The following is a 14650-nucleotide window of genomic DNA, read 5'->3' on the forward strand; positions in this document are numbered from 1 at the left end:
TTTCCCCTGGAGGGAAAAATGATAACGCTGTGGACTGCAGCAGAGGAAAACAGTGATGACCGAGGTCGTACGCTCACAGTGGTCATGCCCGAAGAGAAAACTATTACAAGAATGAAGCGCATAGGACTGCTATGATGGAGGGACATTACCGACCATTTGATCCACATCTGTCATTGTGGGGAGCCATCTAGGACGCAGAGGACAAATGGCTCAGGAGAGGTCCCTTAAAGGAGAAGCTAGGCTGCTCTCCTGATGCACGGGATATAACTGTCACCTGGAAACACTATGAGACTAAAAGCCAGAAGTAGGAGTGGACAATTCCAAACATCCTTTGAGACGCACTGTCTAATTTGTTTGAGCGTCTGTTTAACCTCCCCAATTTATTCAGTAGACATTGAAACCGAGTCTGCTTTTCTGGATCGGAGGGAGACGGGAATCTTGGTTACCCTAAGACGTAAGAGGGGGAGACAAAGAAAATCAGTCCACAATGAGGATCTACCAGGCTAGGAATAAAACCTGCGGAGTCGCCAGTGTGTGGCACCGATTTGGCACCCTTCATGAGGCATCATGCCCCCACGCGAAGAGGGAGGTCTGTGGGTCACTGCTCTTCTCACGCTCTGGAATCTAAAGCAGAGAGATCTGGGGACTCCCAGGGACCGCAACACGGCCCGAGCCACCTTGTCCGAGCAACTTCCCTAGGGGGACCACACCCAGTCTCCCCTGCTGCAATCGGGGCGCCCCGGGCGCCAGGAGCGCAGGCTGCGGACCACTGCGGGCACGTGGGCTCGGCCGCAGTGCTGCGCCTGTTCGGCCCTCCTGGCAGCCCCGGGGCTCGCGCGCTGCCCCGGCCTCTGGGGAGAGGTTCCTCCCCCTCTGCTCTGCACCAGTCCGAGGGAATCTGCGGTCGGTGACGCGCATCCTTCGGCGAGCCACCTGCAGCCGGGGGTGCGCCGCTGGGGCCGCATCGCAGGCTGGGCCGGCGGCTTGGGTACCGCGCGCTCCGGAGGCCATGTGGGCGTTGGCAAGGCGCGGCGGCCGACTGCCGCTGCTCGGTAAGGCCCCTTGCCCCCTCCCCGCCCTGGCCCAGCGCGCACCCCCATCCCCGCGTTCCCCTCGCCGCCGCGTCCCTCCCCTCTTTCGCGCCCTCCGTGCAGGCGGTGAACTTGGCTGCGGCTCGCCCACCCCCGCCCTCGCCCTCCTCCGCAGAGCTCCTCTGCAGTCCCCAGGCCGCCGCACATAGGCTTGGGCTTGGATGCGGGCGGCAAGTCCTGGAGAGTCTGCAGCAGCACAGGTGGCCCCGGACCCCTGACCCAGACTGGTCCTCTGGACCCCTAGTCTGGTCTCCTGGCTACCGTGGATTCCTGAGGGGTGGCGTTCTCACCTCTTTGAGGCGTGGTTGACCTAGTAAACTCTAATGGGAAAACGGCGTATTCTGCTAGAGCCGTCATCCCCGCTGGCGACCCCCACCTGTGCCAATTTTCGGTTAGATCAATGGCTAGTTACTTTGGAAATACTATCCAAAAACGGCTTTACAAATTAAAATACTAGCTGTCCATTCTATTCTTATCCTAGGATTAAACCCTAGTGAGATTTTCAAGAACTGCCCTCCCAAAATTACCTGCTTGGATGATAGCTGTGATTGAAAACTGGGTCCCTTCTGACCCAGTTCAGATCGGTTCGCGTCAGCTTTCTATTTGGGAAGGTGAGGGGGTTGGATTTAAGTTGGAGACAGAGTTCTGGGAATCTGGGGAAGATGGGCCCTGCTCTAGTTTGGCAGCCTTGTGAGGCACTCACGGTCTGGCCTTGGCGCCCTCATCCGCCTGGTAACCTACTTCCCCTTCAGCTCCGACTAGGATTGGGGCTTGAACTGCCGGCGACAAATAGAGAAAATATTCGCAACACAATAAGCAGAAATGATTTCCAGTCGCTTTAAAAAAATAAGAATCATAAAGTAAAAAGTGTAGGATATAAAGAAAAAGGGTGGGAAAACAGACGTTTTACCTTCCTTAAACCAGTTTTAAAAAGGTACATTTCAAATACATAATATATGCTTTGCTTTTCAGGTTCTATTAATGCAAAAAGGCTTTGGTTGTGTTTCTTATTATTATTTATTATATTAGTGCCCTTTCCATAGCAGAAAATATTTTCTAAAGGACTAAAGAGATCTAAGGGAAGTAACTGGGTACCAGAGCAGTACCTGCAACCACGCTCAAACTGCATTGGACTCCTTCTTAGGAAATGTCTATATCCCTCTCCAGATTCAGAGGGCAACACACAGACAACAAATATACACAATTTTATGAGTCCATTCATCCGTTGTCCTCATAACCGTGTGTGTGTGTGTGTGTGTGTGTGTGTGTGTGTGTGAAAACACAATGTGACTCAGCTCCAAAGTTACCCCCACTCTGATTTCTCAAACCCTCTATTACTTTTGCCTGTTTTTGAAATTCACAAAAAGTAAGTCATGGTTACATCCTCCCTTCTCTCCTCAGCGCTGGGGATCCAACTCAGGGCTTCACGTTGTGTGTGAGGCGTGTGCCACAGCACCGAACCACTCTCCGACCTCTGCTTCATGCTCTAGTTCTTTCTGTATATCTATTTTGATGTGCGTACGAGCATTTGCCTGCATGTGTATGTGCACCACGTGGTGTCTGTAATGGTCAGAAAAGGTGGTCAACTCCCCCTTGAAGTAGATTTGCAGAAACCAAACCCAGGTCCTCTGCAACAACAGCAGTACTCCTAACTGCTGAGCCCTCTCTCCAGCCTCTTTGACTCAACATATTGCTTATGAGAGAAGACTTTGTTCCCTGTAGTACAACCCTTGAAAATAGCGTTGACTGCCATTCTTTGATATGATAAACTTTACCATGTGTTTATTCATCCCCTTGTTGGTCATTCAAGCTCTTCCTGGTCTAAGGATGGATCTCCCTAGTCATGTACTTGCTTAGTATGCATGAAGCCTCTGGGTTCAATTCTCAGAACCCTTTTTAAGAACTTGCTTCTGTTTTTGTTATAATTACAAATAACACTGCTGTGATCATTGTCCATTTATTGCTGTTACCTGAACTCCTGTTTCTTGTGGGATTTTCCCAGAGGGAGGGCATGTATGCAGTTTGGGTAGGTACTGCAAAGGAGTTTTCCCGAGCAGTGTACCAATTCACTTCCCTACTAGCTGTATGGATGCACACCCATAAGTATTTTCTTCTTGGGTGAAGTAAGGAGCTTAAAAGTAGGGATGTTAGGCCAAGCATGGTGGTGCACACCTTTAATGCCAGAACTTGGGAGGAAGTGGCAGGCAGACCTCTGTAAGTTTAAGGCCAGCCTGGTCTACATACAAACTGACTTTCAGGACAGCCAGAGCTACACAGAGAAACACTGTCTCGAAAAACAAAAAACAAAACAAAAGAAAAAACCAAACAAAAAAAGTAAAGACTTTAAAATACTCAAGTTAAATGTCTTATATTACAAGACAAGAGCTTGGTTTCCTTTGTAAGTACCATTTTTTCAAGAATAATGATGATATTTTCTAAGAGAATCTGGAAGAGAGGGAAGATTTTTCTTTAGGCTGCCGGTTCACAAATAACAACACAGAGACCTCTTATTAATTATGAAAGCTTGTCCTATAGCTTAGGCTTGTTTCTAACTAGCTCTTATAACTTAAATTAATGCATTTATATTCATCTGTGTTCTATACCTGGCTTTACCTCTCTTCCAGTTTGCACCTCCTGTTTTCTCTCCATGTCTCCTGGCTTCTCCCTGTGCACCTAGATTTCTCCTCCTCTTCCTTTATCTCTCCGGAAATCCTGCCTATACTTCCTGCCTAGCTATTGGCCATTCAGCTTATTACACCAATCACAACAATACACTTTCACACAGTATACAAATATCCTACAACATAAATGGTTTATAATAATAGCTTTCAAGGACTACAACTTTACATTACAGTTTTAAATGAGCTGCATTAGATACAATACCTTAAACAAGAGTAGAAACATATATACAATATAATAAAAATAACCTTAAATGTGTACCAATATACAAAAATCCATACTAGTGTAAAATATTTAAGACTAGTTGTTCAAAAGTAGACTCAATCCACCCTTTTATTCCATCATTTCTATACTATATCCCCCTTTTGCCCTTCAGAAAGAGATCCCTGAATCTAATCTCCTTTGTTCAGCTTTTTCCCTGACCATGACCAACTTGTAACCAACCCTCCTAAACAATGACAAACATTCATAACCCACCAAACGACCAAAAACTATCCACCCCTCCTCATGGGAGTGTGGGCAATATGTTCTCTAGACTGCTTCCTGACATCTGGGGCAACAGCATCTTTAGGGGACCCTGAGAAAATTGGGATAATGGACAAGTCCTTGGAGAGCTAATTGTATTATTTTTTGTTTAGTCTCGTGTGATGGGAAAGTGTAGAGATTATCTGAAATCTTTGCTGGAGTAGTCTGTAAGGCTGGACCAGCCCAGTTAGCAACTTTGAAGTTGTTCTGGATCCAGAATTTTTTATTCTCCCGGAACTGAGGGCCGAGGGCAGGGCCTTGCACTTGCTAGGCAAGTGTTCTACCACTGAGCTAAATCCCCAACCCCATGGATCCAGAATTTTGAGGAAACTGTAACTGAGGCATTCTGAGAGGCTGAGTCACCTCGGTGACTTGTCTTCATTGGTGTCTGGCCTTTTTTTCCTGAAAACATATAAACTTTTAATAGTAACATATATCTGCATTAACACAAGTATGGAAAGTGTGTACACAAGTCAATTAAAGATGTTTTTGTTTGTTTGTTTTCTATTTGAGCAGGTAAAAGGCATCTGTCAACTCTCTAAGTTTGTTTGGACCGTATAGCCAAACCTCTATCCATGCCTTATGAAAGGATGTCATGTAATAATAAGTCATAAGGACTCTTTTTTTTTTTTTTTTTTTGAGACAGAGTTTCTCTGTAGCTTTGGAGCCTGTCCTGGACTATCTCTGTAGACCAGGCTGGCCTCGAACTCACAGAGATCCACCTGCCTCTGCCTCCCAAGTGCTGGGATTACAGGCATGCACCACCACCGCTCAGCTCATAAGAACTCTTTAGCTAACAGTATTTATCATGTTTCATCCAGTTTCAGAGCTGTTCCCATAGTAGACGTTATCTGTCCTGTAGTTTTTCTTGGTTTCTTTGTTCATGTCTGTAGCCGAGATTTTCAGGAGGTCTCTGCCAATCAAATCTGATCTTTTTTTTTTTTTTTTGGTATGTGGAGCTGAGGTTCGAACCCAGGGCCTTGCTAGGCAAGCACTCTACCACTGAGCTAAATCCCCAACCCTAAATCTGATCTTTATTAATTTTGATGAGAACCAAAACTTTTGTGGAAACAAAGGCATAACCTCTCCCTTGATGCAACATATTTTCTGACTTCCATTTTGAGTTAAGACATTTTTAAAATATATAAGTTGGTTTAATTTAGCAGTTTCCATAATTCAATGTCTCTGCAATTGTTGTTGCAGCTGTTGTTTTTCGTACATTAGCATTTAAAAATTGAGGAAACTGTAACTGAGGCATTCTTAGAGGCTGAGTCACCTCGGTGACTTGTCTTCATTGGTGTCTGTCCTTTTTTTCCTGAAAACACATAAACTTTTAATAGTAACATATATCTGCATTAACACAAGTATGGAAAGTGTGTGCACAAGGATCCAGACAGGATCCAGACACCCTGTGTATTTCCCGTCTTTGTGTGGCTTATTATTATTTTTTTTATATTACTTTACTGTCTCTTTAAAGATTTCATTATTTTTAAACTATTTTTTTCTTACCCATTTTCTTTTCTTTCTTGAGCATCTAAGCACATTTTAAAACACACTGTGACCTCTTTAGTCAGAGGTTTTGTCTGCCTGGACATGGCTTTGTGTGTGTGTGTGTGTGTGTGTGTGTGTGTGTGTGTGTGTGTGTGTGTGTGTATCTGCAGCCTCCTCTGACTGTGTGAGCCAAAGCTTAAATTGCTAGGCTACTGCCATGCAGCTCTGCTTTGCAAATGGCTCCTGGCAACTGGCTCCACCCCCACCCCTATCCCCGCTCTACCTAATGCTGGCTGCTCAGGTGCTCAGCTGTACAGCAGGGTCTCTTAAAAAAGCCATGCCCCTGTATACCCAGGGTACATGAGAGACTGCTTTCTCAGCCCCTATATGGATATTTGAGCCTCCACTTTGGATACTATAGGTGTTGAATCTTTCTCTGTCCCACTAGCCAGCTCCTAAGTAATGACACGGAGACTTCTTTTTAATTATGAGAGCTCGGCCTTAGCTTAGGCTTGTTCCTGACTAGCTATCAACTTCTATGAACCCATTTATATGAATCTACATTCTATCATGTGGTATTACCTCTCTTCCATCTGTACTTCCTGTTTTCACTCCATGTCTCCTGGCTTCCGCATGCCTAGATTCTTCCTGCCCTTCCTGTCTCTCCCCAGAAATCCTGCCTATACCTCATGCCTGGCTATTGGCCATTCAGTTTTTTATTCCACCAACCATAGCACCTTTACACAATGTACAAATATCCCACAAAAGGAAGGAGCTCTCTGTGGCTTTATCTACATTGGGCACCGACACCGCGATGAGAGGATTTCAATATTACAATAACTGAGATACTGTGTCTTTCATTCTGAGAGTTCATATTTGGAGCCTTGAGTTACACATCCTTGCCACTGTTTTTTGTCTGTCTGTCTTGCTTGCCTTAGTTACTTTATCATGGCTGTGAAGAGACACCATGACCAAGGCAACTTACAAAAGAAAGAGTTTATTGGGGCTTGCTTACAGTTTCAGAGGGTGAGACCATGATCATTATGGCACAGGAGGCGGGGTGCATGGTGGCAGGCAGGCTGGGAGGCAAGCGGGAAGCCAGGTAGGCACAGTGCTGGAGCAGTAGCTGAGAGCTGCATCTAGATCCACAGACATGAGGTAGAGAAAGCTAACTAGGAACGGCTTGGGCTTTTTTTTTTTGTTTTGTTTTGCCTTTTTTTTTTTTTTTTTTTTTTTTTTTGAGACAGGGATTCTCTGTGTAGCCCTGGCTGTCCTGGAACTCAGACTAGACTTGCCTCCAACTCACAGAGATCTTCCTCTCTGTGCCTGGGGATTGCTGGGATTAAAGGCATACACCACCCCTGCCTACTAGGGCTTTTGAAACCTCAAAGTCCACCCCTAGTGATACAACTCCTCCAACAAGGCCATATCTCCTAACCCTTCCCCAACAGACCCACCCTCCATGGCATAAGCATTCAAATAGATGAGCCTATGGGGCCATTTGAATGATAATTCAAACCAACACATTCCACTCCCTGGCCCCCATAGACTTATAGCACTATCATAATGCAAGATGCATGTAATCCAGCTTCCAAGTCCGCATAGTCTACCATAATCTTGACACGGTTTAAAAGTTCAAAGTCTCTTCTGAGACTCAAGGCAGTCTCTTAATGGTAACCCCCTGTGAAAATCAAAAGCAAAAAGCAAACTGCATACTTTCAACATACAATGGTTCAGAATATATATGACCATTCCAAAAGTGAAGAATGGAACATAGTGAGGAAATACTGGATCAAAGCAAGACTGAAATCCAGCAAGGCCAACTCCAAATTATTTCTCTATGTTTGATGTCAGAGTGCTTGGATGGCTCTGTCCTTCCAGCCTTGGTGACCACAACACCCCGCTTTTCCTTGGGCTGGTTTGACTCCTGGTGTGCAGCTCTCCTTGGTAGGTATCCTACAGCTTTGGCATCCCCAACATCCTAGGGTCGCTAACACAACCCAGGCTTCACTTTCACAGCTCTTTGCATGGGCCTCTGCTGGTCCCCATGCAGGGACTTCCTGATACATGCCTGGTCTCCGAGTATCTTCTTAGCAGCAGAGGAAGATTCCCCAATCCCTTTACTCCTGTATTCTTCATGGCTGGTGCTGGCAAGTTCTGCTGCCTGCTTGGTTGGGAATTACATTTGCATGAGTTTTGTTTCCATCCTTTGTTGAACATGCTTTCCTGCATTTAGGAACAGAAGAGTCCTTAGGCATTTCCTCTTTGCAAGTTGGAAGCTTAACTAAGTGGGATCTTGCCCTGAGGGTACTACTCCCCTTTATTCAACTTCACATTAAGTCTTTCTTTAAACTTCTCATCTTTTTGAGCACAAGACTTGGTTTCAACATTAAAATTCCTGGTGTCCTTTTTCTCCTTAAACTACACATTTTGTATTTCTTCTTGTCCTGCTTGCTTATTTTTGTTATAGATCTGCATAACAATGATCACTAATAAACACATGACACAGTCAATGTTAGGCTGTCCTGAAATATCCTCTGCCAAAGAAAGTAGTCCCCAGGCAGATTCTTAGGACGAGGGCAAAAAGCAGCCACATTCTTTGCCAAAATATCACAAGAACGATCTCAAGCCCCATTGCTAATATTTTTCCCTCTAAAACCTCCTGAGCTGGGCCCCCTAGTCCACTTTGCTGTCTAGTCGACACTAGATATTGCTCCCTAGTTGACACTACTATCTTCTAAATGCCTAGTAGAATGGTGCACTAAGCTCTTTTAACAGTGTTCAAAGCCCCAAAATACCCCACACCCCACTCCTGGTGCAAACTTCTGCCTTACTTACTTTTCTTTTACTGTAAAGACACTATGACCAAAGCAACTTATAGGAAAAATATTTTAATGGAGCTTATAGTTTCAGAGGGTTAGAGTCCATGAACATTGTGGTGGGGAGCATGGCAGTAAGCAGGCATGTCACTGGAGCAGTAGCTGAGTGCTCACATCTTGATCCACAAGCAGAAAGAGCTAACTGGGAAAGGTGTGGACTTTTGAAACCTAAGCCCACCCCCAGTGGCACACCTCCTCCAAAGCCACACCTTCTAGTCCTTCCCAAATAATTCAACCAGCTGGGGACCAAGCATTCAAATATATGACCCTGTGGGGACATTCTAATCCAAACCACCATATTTACTTTATTTTCCTTCTCAAGAACTCAAGGAGTCAGGAAGAGGTTGGAGGCAAAGAGGCTTGGCAAAAATTGATTAGGACTGGAGGGAATACCAGACCCCTGATGGCCCTTGACTCTAATGCTTTAGTTTCAATTCTTGCCTCATTTGAGTTTAGGTTAGCTATTAATTTCTTCATAGGGACTTCATATTTGCCTGTAGTGAATTTGGAGAATGCATGCCTGCTGTTAAAGAATGATATATCTTTTATAAATAAAATGGCACTTGCAGCCTGGAGAGATGGCTCAGAGGTTAAGAGCACTGGCAGTTCTTCCACAGGTCCTGAGCTCAATTCCAGCACCCACATGGTGGCTCACAACCATCTGTAATGAGATCTGGCGCCCTCTTCTGGCGTGCAGGAATATATGCAGACAGAACACTGTATACATAACAAATAAACAAATCTTTAAAAAACAAAACAAAAAAAACCCCAGCACTTGCAGTAACTCTTAGTTATTAGTTAAGATGTCTCCATTGCTTTTGAAACTGCCTGTTGTCTAATTGAAAATAATAAGGTTAAGGAGATAGTAAAGATTGGTTAGAGAGATGGTTCAGTGATTAAGAATGTACACTGCTCTTGCAGAGGACCAGAGTTCAGTTCCCAGCATCCATGTCAGGTAGCGCTTAACCACCTGTAATCCAGCTTCAGGGACCTTGTGCCTCGGAGCCTATGTGGACACCGGCACTTAACATACACATACCAATAAACACACACACACACACACACACACACACACACACACACAGAGGCACGCACGCACGCGCACACACACACATACAATAAATCTTTAAAAAAAAAAAAAGATGGAAGTTTACTCATTTTCCCAGGAAAACTTTAGATAGGAAAAATTAATAAAAGATAAATGAGGGGAAATATTTTTTAATGTAACACATGTTATCAAATGCTTATTTCTGTATCAAGCACAGAACTTTTTGGATAATGTGTACAAAAGGGAAGAGATGGTGGTGTCAAAATTTATGCATAAATAGCCAGTTTTATTCTATTTAACAAATCTGTAGTCTTTGCCCTTCCTAGGAAAAAGCTCTCAAACATCTCTTTTTAAAAAAATAAAATAAAAAGTTCATTTATTCTGTATGTGTGTGTGTCACAGTGAGCAGGTGGAGGTCAGAGGACAACTTGTTTTTATTTTGTTTGTTTGTTTTTCTGGAGCTGAGGATCGAACCCAGGGCTTTGCACTTGCTAGGCAAGTGCTCTGCTCTACCGTTGAGCTAAATCCCCAACCCCCAGACAACAATTTGTAGGATTCAATTCTCTCTTTTCACTCTGTGGGTCCTAGGGATAGGACTTGGGCCATCAGGTACGGCCACAAGCGCTTTTATCCACTAAGCCATCATTTTAGCTCAGGAAAAACATTTTCACATGAAGCTTCCTTTTGTTTACTTTTAAAATTTTATTTATTTTAGCCGGGCGGGGATGGCGCACGCCTTTAATCCCAGCACTCGGGAGGCAGAGCCCAGGTGGATCTCTGTGAGTTCAAGGCCAGCCTGGGCTACCAAGTGAGTTCCAGGAAAGGCGCAAAGCTACACAGAGAAACCCTGTCTCGAAAAACCAAAAAAAAAAAATATATATATATTATTTTTGTGTTCATGGGTGTTTTGCCTGCCTGTATGTATATGCACCATGTGTGTGCAGTGCACACAGAGGCCAGAAGAGGGAGTCAAATCCTCTAAGGATTAGAGTTACAAATGGTTCTGAACTATCACGTGGGTGCTGGAAATTAAACCCCAGTACACTGGAAAAGCAGCCAGTGCTCTTAACTGCTGAGCCATCTCTCCAGCCCTCTGAAGTTTCCTTTTAGTTAGTTCAACCTTCTAGCAATTGTTTTCATAGGTTTTGGGGGGTGGGGCTTAGGGGACAATGAGGAAAGAGGTAAAGTAATACCGACAGATATTTTTGATCACTAAATGCCTACAGATTAAAAATAGCACCAGGCAGTGGTGGTGCATGCCTATAATCCCAGCACTTGGGAGGCAGAGGCAGGTGGATCTCTGTGAGTTTGAGGCCAGCCTGGTCTACAAAGAGAGTTCCAGGACAGCCTCCAAAGCTACAGAGAAACCCTGTCTGGAAAAACAAAATAAAACAAAACAAAAACAAAACAAAACAAAAAAGCATGGGTTTGGAACCTCAGAACCCATTTAAAAGCTGAGCTTGGTGTATAGTCCCAGCACTCCTACGGGAGGTGGGAGGGGAGACTGGAGAGTCCCTGATAAGTCATAGATCAGCTAGCCTGCCTTATGCAACAGCAAATAAGAACTAAGAAACCTTACTTCAAACAAGGTGGAAGATGAAGATAGCTGAGGTTTTCCTCTGACCTCCAGAGATACTCACTGGCCTGCACACACCTGCACTCATGCATGTGAACCACACAAGGTAAAAATTTAAAAAGTGAAATAAAAACAGCATGCTTCAATGAAGTTTCAAGTAGATAAGAATAGGAATTCCCAGGCCATTCCCTCGCAAAACCACTTAAATATAGATAGATTGTATTATATGCCCATGGAAACAGCAATGCTCTTGCATTTGAGGCAAAATCAAAAATCAGTCACAAAGTCAAATATGATCTTTGTTTGTTTGTTTTCAAGGATTTCTTTGTATAGCCCTGGCTACCCTGGAACTTGCTCTGTAGACCAGGCTGGCCTTGAAACTCATAGAGATCCCCTGCCTCTGCCTCCCAAGTGCTGGGATTAAAGGTGTGTGCCACCACTGCCTAACCAAATATGATCTTTGCATTTGGGGAAGAAACAGTTTGAGTTTGGAAGCGTGTGTGTGTGTGTGTGTGTGTGTGTGTGTGTGTGTGTGTGAGAGAGAGAGAGAGAGAGAGAGAGAGAGAGAGAGAGAGAGAGAGTCAGTCTTATGTTGCCCAGGCTGAGTTCCAACTTAATATGTAACCAAGGATGCCTTTGAACTCTGGGTCATCCAGCCTTCTGAGTGCTGGGACTATAAGGACACATTTGGAAGCCAGGTTTGGGGGCTGGTTTGAATTTTCCAGATGGTCATTCTGTTCTGTTAGCCAGGCTGGTCTCAAGCTTGGTGACTCAGGCCAGGGCACCGAGCAAGGAGCAGTTTTCTAAATGGTTCTTTGGACAAATGTGTTGACTACGTTTTATCACCAGGGAGTATTTGTGCTCCATTGAGAACTTCCCTGATTCCCCCACACCATCTTTTCAGTTTAGACTGTGCCTCTTGGGTCTTCATTCACTAATGATATTCAGAAATCAGTGTGGCAGGAGCCCCTGACTGTGAAATAAGCATTTAGTGTTGGAGATTGCCATCAAAAGGGAAGGAAAAGGAAAGAAGGAAGGAAGGAAGGGAGGAAGGGAGGGAGGAGGGAATAAAGGAAGGAGGGAAGAAAGGAAGATTGCCATCTACAGATTGCTGACTCAGAATACCTCCTAAGTATCACCTAGCATGTATTGTTTTGAGACAGGGTCCTGGATGGCCTGGAACTCACTATGTAGACCAGGCTGGCCTCAAATGCACAGATATCCATCTACCTGCCTCTGTCTTTGAGTGCTGGGAATAAAGACATGTGCCACCATGCCTGGCTGTTTCCAATGTGGCCTTGAACTCAGAGATCCAGAGGGGTTTCTGTCTCTGGAATGCTAGGATTAAAGGCGTGTGCTACCACTGCCTACCCACTATGTTTAATATTGTGGCTGTCCTGTTCTCTGACCCCAGATAAGTTTATTAGCATGCACAATATTTTGGGGAACACAATACCACCACAGTGAGGGGATTTCCAGGGTTCAGGACCCTAATTGGGTGACATTTGTCTAGGGGTATCTGCAAAAGGGGAATAGGTATGTGCTAGGCTCTGGGACATCTGGTGATCTTATCTGATCTTACCTGATGGTTGGAATGTTTGGGATGTCAGGTTTTTTCCCTTAGATGCTGTCCCATCCCTAGGTGGATCCCTGGTAGTGTCAGCTTATAGCTTTTCCTGGATCTGGGTGTTGCCTGAAAGTAAGCCTGTCATGGCAGCTGTGTGGTCCAGCTGTTTTGGGGCCCCTATGTATAGAAGTACAAATTTGGCTTCATATCCTCCATAGCTTGATCCTGCTGCTCTGCCCTGCCACTCCCTCATTCACTCACATAAACTGATGGATGACCCTCCAGGAAAGAGGTTTACTGGAGGAGAGTGTTTGGAGTCTGAGTTATTTTTGTTGTTGGTAGTTGGTTGTTTTTTGTTTTTGTTTTTTTTTTCCTGAGCCAAAGAATCTCACAGACAAGGTTGTCCTGGGTCTTGAGTCCCTCCGACCTCAGCCTTCCAAGTGCTGGGGTCACTGTACCGGTCTGACTCTGTGGCTCTTCAGACTTTCCCTCACTGTGGCTTCTAAGGAGGCTTTAGTTGTAGTTACAAGGTCAACAGCTTTTCTTCCTTTGAGAGACAGGGTGTGAGCCCTGCGCTTGCTTGATCTGGTTTGTTTTTCCAGTGGCTGTCTCCTCAGCGACCCTGAAATATGAAAGCTGATGTAGAAGTCATGATGGTCGTTAACTTGACTCATATCATTCTGTTCTTCAGATACCAACACATGTGAAAGAAATATAAAAATAATGTAAAGTACACCCACAATGTTCTTTTGTGGCTAGAGGACTTGCATAAGATCCTAAAAGAGGAACTATTGGTATTTTGGGGGTTGTTAAACAGTAAAAAAAAATGTTTTTTCTCAATCTCATTATTGTGTTGACTGGGAGCCAAGAATCCTCCACAGAATTATTTATGGTCTACACTGGAGCAGGATATTGCCATTCTTTCTTTCCAATACTGTGTTTTAATTATAAGATACCCACCAAATTCAGCCTTCAGAATCCTCTGTGATCAGAGTCAGGTTTCCTAATGCTATTCTATTCTTGGAGGAAATGCAGATAGACATTTCAGGACTCACAATGCAGATAGGAAACATGCTGGTGTGGAGGGCTGTGCAATTGAAGTTCCTCTTTCTGAGCAGGAGACACCCCCTTCATCGGGTGAATCCCATAGGGTCTGCTTCCGGTGGGCGCGTTACAGAAAGGGAGACACGAGTCTGAAGATGTCGTTAGGGTTTGGAGTCAGTCCTCATGTGTATAAGGTTTCCCTACCTCCCCCTCTCTCTCTCCCCTCCTCCACTTCTTCTAAGTGCTTTTGAGCAAGGTCTACTTATAGGACCCATGTTAAATGCTGCACAGGGTAGTGGTGTGCCTCAGTGTTAGAGCCCAGCATTCATGAGGATCAGGTTCTGTCCCCAGCACCTTCCCAGATATCATTCAGTGACCTCCAAAGTGCCGCTGCAGCATTGCCCTCAAAGGATTGCCAGGCTAATGCTGTGGTGCTGACAGTGACAGGCACAGAGCTGGAACTGATGCAATTTTGGAAGCATCTACAGAAGTGTAGCCTCTAACTGAAACAGAAAATGAGGCCAAGCTTCCAAGAGGTGACCATTCCAACCGTGGCTGGGAAGGTGTGTGATGGATGATGGGGATGCAGAGGGTGAGGACACTCTCAGTAGGAGAGCAAGGAACGAGCTTCAGAGGTGACAAACCTCAAGCAAAAACGCAGTTCAGGTCTCGGTTGCTGGGACACCGTATATAAGGTCTCTAGGATTACAGTGGTTATCCTTCATAAAGTTATAACTCAGGAAATTGATT

At 44.8% G+C, this 14650-nt stretch overlaps 1 protein-coding gene across 2 annotated transcripts in view; it reads left to right on the forward strand.

The window, feature by feature from the left end:
* Positions 1 to 538: 538 nt before the first annotated feature.
* Flt3 (fms related receptor tyrosine kinase 3) overlaps positions 539 to 14650 on the forward strand; it is an 82856-nt gene continuing 68744 nt past the window's right edge. For both annotated transcript variants that reach the window (XM_036171802.1, XM_036171803.1), the window contains exon 1: positions 539 to 1052. In XM_036171802.1, coding sequence (XP_036027695.1) covers positions 1010 to 1052 — 43 coding nt within the window. In that variant the 5' untranslated portion in view covers positions 539 to 1009. The remainder of the gene's footprint in view (positions 1053 to 14650) is intronic.

This window comes from Onychomys torridus, chromosome 22, assembly GCF_903995425.1.
Source record: "Onychomys torridus chromosome 22, mOncTor1.1, whole genome shotgun sequence".
NCBI lineage: Eukaryota > Metazoa > Chordata > Mammalia > Rodentia > Cricetidae > Onychomys > Onychomys torridus.